Source organism: Melitaea cinxia, chromosome 21 (assembly GCF_905220565.1).
Source record: "Melitaea cinxia chromosome 21, ilMelCinx1.1, whole genome shotgun sequence".
In the NCBI taxonomy this organism is placed as follows: Eukaryota; Metazoa; Arthropoda; class Insecta; order Lepidoptera; family Nymphalidae; genus Melitaea; species Melitaea cinxia.
In genome coordinates, this window is record NC_059414.1 from 9,861,893 (window position 1) to 9,872,168 (window position 10,276).

Sequence of the window (10,276 nt, forward strand, 5' to 3'; positions counted from 1 at the left end):
CGTTCTTCACTCATTCTCTCGACATGGCCAAACCATCTGAGCATACCTTTCTCAATTTTTGTCACTACATCTTCTTTTAGACCACAACATTTCCTTATCTCACTATTTCTTATACGCTTTCTTACGCTCTTGTCTCAACTGCATTTATTCTGCCTTCACGTTTCTTCTGCCATACCCAACTTTCACTTACATGAGTGTCGGAACCAACCAACCTTCATGCACAGCCAAACGAGCCTTGTTAGACACCTTCCGACTGCTCATAAAGGAGTGCAAAGCTCCATTCACCCTGTTTCCTGCATTCACTCTTCTTTCAATATCACTCTCACACTTTCCATCTCTTGTAAACTTTAAACCAAATACACAAACTCATTCATCTGTTCAATTTGTTCATCTCCAATCACGATATTGCAGTCTTTCACTACCTCATCTCTTTCAAACACCATTACTTTCGTCTTATTTAAATTCATCTTCATTCCCTTTCTTACAAAAGCTCCACTCATAGTAGTAAGCATCTGCTGCAACTCCTCGGCCGAAGACGCAAGTAATACTTGGTCATCAGCATAGAGAAGACATTTGACGAGTAACTCATTCATTCTCAACCCACTTTCATTTTCTTTTAAATCTGTTAAACAATTGTCCATGAACAGATTAAACAGCCACGGTGACGCTACACATCCCTGTCTGCCTCGTTTATCCTTACACAAGCCCTGCAGCCTTACCTAATCTCATACTTTTCAACGCTTTCGCTATTTCATCCATGCTTGATAAACACGGGCTGTTTTCCGCAACTCGACGTCTTAATGTTTTACCTTTTTTGCGTGATTCTTCATCCATGCTTATCTCACTTTCATCAACATTTATATTCGCATCTATGAAAGGTGCCGTATGTTGTACCTGCACTTTCTCTTTCAAACAAACTTTCAAAATACTCTTTCCATCTCTTTAACACACATTCTTCTCCTTTTATAATGCTCCTATCTTGACTCCTGATTGTACTCAGCTCCGAGGTAGAAGTTTTTCTTTTGGCTGTTTTGATGGATTTGCAGAAAAAACTTGGTGTTTGATTAGAAATCTTCAGTGAGCCTTCTATCAAAATCATCCTTTCGTTCTTCTTTCTTTCTAGACACAATTTCATTCGCCGCTAATTTCAATCTTTTAAACTTTGTTCTTGCTTCCTTTATCTCGTCATCCGTTGCATTTTAAACTTTTTGGTTAGCTTTTGTTGCTAACTAATCCAACCACGCTTTCTTCTTTTCTTTCACAGCCTTTTGTACATCTTTATCCATCCACACATTATAGTTCTTTCTTTCTTTCCTCCTTTTAACTACCCCACATACCTCAATAGCAACATTCACGACCCCTTCCTTAAATGTCTCCCACAAATCTTCAATCACACCTATTTCTTCTATGCCTTTAAAACTTTCTTTCAGTTTCTCTACATACTCGTCGTTCTTTTCTTGTAGGTTTTCCACTTTTACTCTGTCCAAAACACTCGTAGGCTCGACCCTTCGGTGTTGCCACCATTTAAAGAGGTCACGCATTCGGGCTATGACCAGGAAGTGGTCTGTGTCGAGGCCTACACCGCGGTACGCCCGAGTGTCAAGCACTTTCTTTCTCAGTCTTTCATCCACAATTACAAAATCAATCATACTTCTAGACTCACCCTCATCTCTTGTATAAAAATGGATCTTTTTGTGGTCAAACATTGTGTTGGCTACGCAAAGATTCCATTCCAAGCATACTTCAAGCAGGCTTCTGCCATTGTTATTCACTCTCTCGTCCCCAAATGTACCTAGAACTTCTTTATACCCATCATATAATTGTTTGTACTTAAAAAAATATCTGGCGTTTTCATATTTCCTTACACTGCAGTTTTAACACAGCATACTTAAATAAAACTATGTAATTGTGACCTCAAACAAAACAAACTCTTGTACTTCAGTTTACAATTATATGTGCCAGTAGTAAGTTTATGTCTCCCCAATGTTAATAAATAAGTTATTTTCAAAATATCTTTCTGTGGCCACTTACCCTACAAAATGTAACAATGTGACAAGTCAAAATTGATACACCCGGTAAAAAGATGTAAGTTTATATGTTAAAAGTACGAGAAAACGAACGTAAAAATATGTTCGAATTGAGAACCTCCTCCTTTTCTAAGCTGCTTAAAAAGTACCAACTAACCTAAAAATTAAATTACCATTCTCATTCGTGGTCATATTTAAAAATATGTTTTGCATTATTCGACAACGTTACACACACTAACATACATACACCAGATTAGCAAAGTAAAAAAGTGGCCTGAAATATATATATATTTGGCTATAACAGTCGCCTGTAACCTATACACAACCATTCAGTTGCTTACTTTAGGAACAGACCATGGGTGTGTAAAAAGATATGTATATTTATTTATTTAAAATACACAAATGTCTTATATGTACCAGTTTTATCCAATTATGCCTGTTCCAATCAGTGTGAAAGAAAATAAAATAATGATAGGTGGTTGTTCAGATAAATATTAATAATAATATAAGATAAATATTAATAATAATAAAATTTATTTTTGTTATCACAGGCTTTATTCAACAAGTATTCGGTGGTTTTTGAAGAATTTACGACGTCTGTTGCAAAGTCTTGTGGCGCTTTGTGGTGATTTATTTAAGTTAATTAACTGCAGTGTTTATTAAATACAAATGTTTTAATTGTGGTTGTAAAGATAGTAACAATGTATATTTTTTCTACTTTGTATATCAGTCTGTGGATGAACAGTTTATTGTTATCAAAGTTTTATACTAGATGACTTTTTAAATGATATTGAAATGAGTTATATCTATGTAATTTGTGCAGGACTGTTTATATGTAAACTTCGGTTTAACTATTATTCATTTGCTGATTTGCTGGAATGTATTATTATTGTTTTTAATATCCTAATATAATACAAATAACTAAAACTATGATTGACGTTTTTATTGAAAAAAAAAAATAATTAAATTTTGTAAATAACACGCGAAGCGATTTGCATAAGTTTATTTTTCTCTGTGAAAATGTATAGGTTGATTCATTTTTATTTTAGAATCTAGAATAAATTGGGGATATTAATTATTTTCCTCTGTCACAACAAGAATTTATTACATTTGTATAATTTTAATTACATATATAATTATAGTTATAGTTGTAAGCGAAAATTCCAAGTTTTATAGTGGGGATGCACATCTTTGTTGTAGTATCATTTATTTTATATTTCTTAAATAGAACTAAAATATTCTCACAGATAGAAATTTTTATTAAAATAAACGATATAGGTAAGAAGTCAGATTCGTAAAATATTTTAAAGAATATAAGTGTAAGTTACGAGGTTGAGGTTAATTATTACTGTGTAAAAAGAATACTGATTCTCGTAATATGTGTTTTATTCGTACCTTGTCCTTATTCGTCTAGTTAATCGTTTTATTTTTTATTTATTACATTTGTTAATAAAGCTATATATACAATGACATAGTAAATCATAAATTTTAAACTTAAACGAAAAAATAAATAATTTTAGAGTAACATAGGTACCTGTTTTTTAAATTTAAATTGATTTATCTAAAAGACAACACTTAGAACAGGTATAACTCGCGTCACGTAAAAAGAACGCTGAAAGAAACTGGGGGGGGTGCGTTTGCGCATGTGTATACTCGAGCACGAAAGTACTACTGTTTTATTTTTCATTAAGGCTCACTCGCGGCTTTGTATGGTGGTTATTGGTAAAAATACTAGAAATACCAGTGCGAATAATCCGGACTAAATAAGTATAATAACTATCACAAAATTACACTTTTTGTTTTAAATAAAAGCTATAACAAATTTTTAGTTTTTGAAATGTCGTATTCAAAAATATTAATTATCTGTACTCTCAATATTCGTATTTTAATAGTTTTTTTTTGTGTTTAAAATGATAAATTGATATTTGTTTTTTAGTGAAATAAATAGTAAATGGAGTTTAACAAGTGTCCGTATGCTAATGTGTTGTGAAAGTGAGTGATACATGTGGAAAAAACGTGAATTACGATTGTCAGTGGTTTGTTTACCAAATATGACTATTCCAAAAAATGGACAGTAGGAAAAAGTTTTTTCAAGAGTTGGCAACACTGTAAATCGCCTTTGCGCATTTTGACAGCCAGCGTTCTTTTTACATGACGCGAATTATACGTTATAAATAATTTTTTCACCTCTATGTAAAAGTAATTCGTAACTTAAAACTTTTGTGCGCGATAGTATTTTGAGTCGACGTCGAACTGTCCAAACCAATAGCACACCGGCAAGCATGCAACGCGTGATAAACACGCCCGCCCCCTACTTCATACCACCAAATAGACCGATAAATCGCTTCTGCGCAGCTTCAAGGCCAACGTTCATTTTACATGACGCAAACTATTACTGAAAATTATAAAGAACTTCAGAAATAGAACTGCCCCAAGTCGTTAAAAAGAAACGTTACAGCTTTAATAATTATGACCAACATTAATATATTGGCCACAGCATCTATAGTAGATGATTGTTGCAACGCGGTAGTGGGTTGGTAGGATCCCACATCGTCGTTGATGGCTATAGAGCTTTATTGCGGCCTGGCATTTCTTGCCACATCAATTGCAGTCGAATCGCGAATCCGCTGGAAGAGGTGAGGCATAGCGCAGTTTTTTCTGCTTAATATTCTCGAGCCAGTCTTCGTCGTGCTTGGCAACTCCGATTTTGATGTCATGGCACCATTCAGATCTCATTTCGGCGTGATCTGAAGCTGATCATATCCCGCCTGCAGGAGTCTTTAAAACGTACCATTGGGCACCCTGCGGGTCTCATCGCGTTCGCTATCTGACCCAGCATTACTTGGCGTGGAAGTCTCTCGGAGGCCATTCGATGTACTTGGCCAAGCCAACGCAATCTACGTTGTTTCAGCATTGTGGAGATGCTACGGCAGCCTGTCTCTGAGAGAACTGCCTCGTTGCTCATTTTGTCTCTCCAAGTGACTCCAAGTATAGTACTCAGACAGCGCATATGCAAAACATTAAGTTTTAGTTCTTGTCTTGTGTAAGTAGTCCATGTATCCGCAGCGTACAACAGTATACTAAAGACGCAGGTCTGGTATACAAGGACTTTAGTGTGAGTGGTAAGCCTGTTATTTCTCCAAACCCGTTCAAATAGCCTACCAAAAGCGGTCAATGCTCTGTCAATCCGGACATCTATCTTCCTGTCACTTGAGAGTGACGAGGTGGTGGTGGAACCAAGATAGTAGTAGTGTTCCACTACATCAAGGATGGTGCCGTCGAGTGTAATTTCAGGAGGCTGACTCACGTCCTGAACCATAATGACGGTTTTCTTGGTGTTTATGCTCATAGAAAACAGATGACAGGTGTTACCATATCTCGTCACCAATTCTTGTAATTCGCTTTCAGAGTTTGCGACTAGTGCAGCATCACCTCCATACAGGAGTTCTCTGGCAACTAGATCCAGACGCTTATTTTCGGACTTCAGTAGATTAATGTTGTACGATCTTCCGTCCTTTCTTGTGTGCAGATGTACTCCGGCGCTACAACCCTCAAATGCAGTCAAGAGGAGCGCTGATAGAAAAATCCCAAAGAGGGTAGGAGCTAGTACACAGCCTTGCCTGACTCCGCGGTTAACATCGAAAGGCGTTGATCTTTCTCCATCAAATATGTCAGAGCCTCTCATGTTGTCGTGGCATGATGTCGTGGTATGATGTTTAAAAGCTTTGGAGGGCACCCTATTTTGTTTAGTACCTCGTACAGCCCATCCCTACTCACGGTGTCAAATGCCTTATTTAAATCGACAAAGGCCATGTATAGCGGTACTTGGTGTTCTCGACATTTCTCCTGCAGTTGACGTAGGGTAAAAATCATATCAGTGGTAGATCGGCCAGTTCTGAACCCACATTGTGTTTTTGGATAGATCCGAGCGGCTAACATGTCTAGTCTTCTCAAAACAACCTTCGCAAATGCCTTTCCCGCAATATTCAGTAGAGATATACCCCTGTAATTGTTACACTCATCTCTGTCTCCTTTGCCCTTATACAAGGTAACTATCTCGGAATCCTTCATGTCTTGAGGTATGGCTTCCTCATACCAGCAGCGCTGCAATAGAACGTACAGGGGAGATGAAACACAGCCAAGTCGCACTAATTCAGCTGGTAAGTTGTCAGGACCTGTGCTCTTGCTTAACGTCAGGTTTCGGATAGCAAGAAGGAATTCTTCACCCGTTGGAGGGTCGTCGAGTTCAGTCACCGGAGGTCGAGGAGTAAGAGTGGTCAGTGCCTCAGGATGTAAAGCAACCTCTTGTGTTCTTTTGCTTTCGCTGCCTTGTATATGGATAATTCGACAGGATCTCTATGGTTGTTTAAGAGATTTATATGAGCTATCCGTTTTTGCTCTATTAATGGGAGCAGAATGAGTTCGTACTCGGCAAACCAGTCATCAGCGGTCTTCGGTTTCCTGCCAAACATTCTTTCAGCAGTTTATGCGATTACTCTCTTTGTGACCTGCCACATGTCTTCGGCACAGGCTGCTCCATCTAAGATTTCACTGGAAAGTTCCTCCTTCATCAGATTTTCTAGTTCTTTACATAGGTTTTTGTCGCGCATAGTTGCGGTGTTCAGTGCAACTTTACGGGGAGCTTTCTTAGTTGAGTGAATTTTCTTAGGAGTAAGGTGAGTCTTTGCCATCACTAGAGAGTATTCAGTGCTGCAGTCAGCACTATGATAAGTACGAGAGTTAAGGATGTCACGCAGATCCCTGCTCCTTGTAATAATAGAGTCAATCTGATGCTAATGGCCTGAACGGGGGTGTCTCCGTGACACTTTCTTAATAGGTTTGCATTTGAAGTAGGTATTAGTCACGCAAAGAGAAAGCGATGCACAAAGCTCCAGCAAGCGTTGCCCGCTCTCGTTAATGTTGCCGATTCCATAGCGCCCGACGCATTCCGTCCAGTCGTACTTGTTTCCTATTCTTGCATTAAAATCGCCAAGCAAAAGGAGTTTATCAGATGCCCGAACACCCTCCAGACATTTGCGTAGGTCTTCGTAGAATTTGTCCTTGGTATCGGCAGGAGCCTTGAGAGTCGGAGCATATGCTGAGATAAGAGTGATCGGACCCGAAGCTGTTTATAGTCTTATGGACATTATGTGCTCGGACACACATGAAGGCACTTCAGTACACCTGAGTAAGCACAGTTACGAACGGCGATGCCAACCCTGTGTTCTCGCCTATCTCCGACATTTTTTCCTTTCCAGAAAAAGGTGTAGTTATCTTCACGTATACTGCCCTCGTCTGGGAGACGAGTTTCTTGTAGAGCGGCTACGTCAACATGAAGCCGGAGAAGTTCTCTATCTATGATGGTGGTCTTTCTGAGTCTCTGGTGAACCGGCGGCGGTCACGGTTGATGTCGTCAAATCTTCGGATCCGGGTAGCATGGTTCTCGCGTTCCATGTAGCAAATCTTGTGACATTGGTGGGATTATTTTTATGATTTAGTTGATTGTTTCTTTTATTATTTTTATTATTGTTGTTTTTACTATAAATATTGTTGTTATTATTATTATTTATTCTTTTATTGTTACTCCATACACCTATAGGAGCGCGAGATGAGAGGCGGACCAGTACCTTATTGGCCGGGGGCTGCCCAGCTGAGGCAGGCGGTAACTGGACAGTTAGTCACGATGGACTATCCTGCCGTCGGGAGCCACCCCTGGTGCCCGCGCACACGCCTATTTGCGCAAGGCTTATCACCGGTGACTGCGACTCCCCGTGTTCTGATCCACACCTTTTCAGGCACAGGTTACCTCTCCACAGGCGCTGCATGCCTGGGACGCAGTTTTGAGAGCACGGACATGCCCATCATCCATGATCTCTTCTCGACCTCTCCGACTGTTTTCCCAGGAATGACGAGTCATTACGTCAGGAGCCGGTTTGGTTGCAGGGGCTGCCGACTCCTTCAGGTTGGACCTTAATGTCGCCTACGGTACCCCAGATCCGTTTGCCTTTTCCGCCTGATCCACCGTACCGATGCCTTCCATCTCCGCCTTCTCAGCCGTTGAGGTCTTTACCTGTAACCCTGGGCACGGGCTCCACGATATACCCCGCGGAACTGGGTCCCTGCCCGAACTCAGCCACCGTTCCACTCAGGCCTACTGGAGTGAGGGGTGCCCACCCCCGCGACTTGGACGCGCTGGTCAGGAATTACTCCGGTGGGTGATAGAGTAGGTGACTCCACCTCCCCCGGGGCTGGGTTAATGGTCTTGTGTGATGTTAGTCCAAGACCAAGGCTTAAACAAATAATAACGGTGTGCTTTATACCACACGACTAAAGTAAAACTTCTGCACAATATGCCTGCACTGTGTCTTAGATATACGAAATCACCACTGTTTGTATTTATTTTCTAGATCGTCACATATATATATATATATATATATATATATATATATATATATATATATATATATATAGTTATTTTATTTTACATTTTATTAAATTAGTAGATTATTAACCAAGGGGATAAAGCAGTGTCTTCTGTCGCGGGTGACGATTTAAATCGCGAGCGTAACGAAGGACTCGAGGTTTACTCCTGAGCGTAGCGAGGGTGTTAAAAACTTAAATCGCGAGGGATTTAAGACGAGTCCTGAGTGTAGCGAGGGATTTAAGTTCACCTAAGACTAAGACAGCTTTATCACCGAGCAAAACACTATACTTTTCGTACCATTTGCGAAAAAATTAACAAAATAATAATATGTGATAAGCATTTATTAAAAATAATGACAATTAAAAGTAAAAGTTAACATTCGAAACATTGGTCCAATTATTGATAGAGAGAGTTACATTTTTTTGGTACATTTATTGTTGATGAGTTGATTTGAGTATTTCTCTGTTCTTGCGTCTGAGGAACTTGCGTTTCTTTCTTTTCTTTCTTTCTTTGCGTTTATATATTTGAAGAAAACAAAAACGCGGCAAATTCCTAGACTAATATTTTTTTGTCGGAAAAGCAAAGGCATCAAGCACATACGGCCTCGTCGGTTTTTGTAATTTTATTTAAAAATCATAACTGCATAATAAATGCGTATTCCTTTTTCAAAAAGATGTATAATGCTTTATATACAAACTCAATGGTGTAAACCCAGATGTAGTTCAGTATAAATTTCGGTAAGTATTCCAAACTTAAATCACATTCTCCCCCTAGAAGATGAATGAAATTCAGTACAATTTTCTTTCCCTGTTTTTAACAGATTAAAAATGACTATTGTTATGTTCACTTTTTGTGGCATAGAATGTCACTTTTTTGAGCAAGTGGTACGAAAAGTTTATTTACTTGTCTATTTTTTCGTCTACCTACGTTGTATTACTTATCGATGTAATAGAAGTCGGTTTTTGGATATTGGTTATATTCTGTAAAATTCACTTTTATTAAAATATACATTCAATTATATGTAAAAGAAAAATACGTTATATCAATACGTATTCTATATAACAGTAATATTAAGTAATATAATTTAATAACATTCTTAACACAAATCTATATGGTAACATTCAAATACGAATCAATCGCTTGCATGAATGAGAAGTAGTAATTTTAAGCTGAGCAAATGAATTATAAAGTGGGAAGAAACAGAATCAATCGGATCTCCCTTTCATACGTATTGAAATACAATCTTGAGAACCGCTACAAAAAATAGATCAATGTCTCTATAAAATAGCTATGTAGCGACATAGATACTCAAAGAATTTTATCGTTGTCGATTTCATATTCATATTTCATTTATAGTATAATTTTTTTTATTAATATTGCAAATTTTAAATGCGGCGAATTCGAAGTAACTGCCGTTAAAACTTGTGTAGAAAACGCAATTAAAATTAAACTACTTATTTTGATTTCGTAGTTTTGACTTCCTGTCGTTGTTTACGATGAATTATAAAAAAAATACCTCGATCGCCATTACTATATGCATGTGTAGTCAAATTAACGGTGCACAGTGAATTTGAATGTTTAGCTTCGAGTTAGCAAATTATATTTTGTATACTTATGTATTATAAATTTGAATATCAAAAAGATTTTATTCTTTCTTTCAATTTTGGCGGGAGAGCTGGCACGTTGATTTGTGATTGTTAAATAGTGAACTGTCAGCTGTCGACATCTGGCCTTCTTTGACGCTTTAGCTGGACTTCCAAGGTTCAGAGGTTTCTTAGTGCAAAATTATTAGTGCAATAGTGAAATTTTTGGTGTGACACGATCG

The 10,276-nt window shown here is 38.1% G+C and overlaps 2 protein-coding genes across 2 annotated transcripts in view; one reads left to right on the forward strand and one right to left on the reverse strand.

The window, feature by feature from the left end:
* LOC123663836 (zinc finger MYM-type protein 3) overlaps window positions 1–2,957 on the forward strand; it is a 27,644-nt gene extending 24,687 nt beyond the window's left edge. The window contains exon 21 of the mRNA XM_045598469.1: window positions 2,579–2,957. The gene's annotated coding sequence lies outside the window, so the exon portion shown is untranslated. The remainder of the gene's footprint in view (window positions 1–2,578) is intronic.
* The window catches only part of LOC123663932, an 8,946-nt gene extending 2,228 nt beyond the window's left edge, over window positions 1–6,718 (reverse strand). Inside the window, exons 1-4 of the mRNA XM_045598572.1 lie at window positions 6,524–6,718; window positions 5,853–6,383; window positions 5,190–5,796; window positions 1,338–1,576 (exon numbers count right to left, since the gene is read on the reverse strand). Of these exons, the coding sequence (XP_045454528.1) occupies window positions 1,338–1,576; window positions 5,190–5,796; window positions 5,853–6,383; window positions 6,524–6,718 (1,572 nt within the window). The remainder of the gene's footprint in view (window positions 1–1,337; window positions 1,577–5,189; window positions 5,797–5,852; window positions 6,384–6,523) is intronic.
* Between the last annotated feature and the right edge of the window lie 3,558 nt (window positions 6,719–10,276).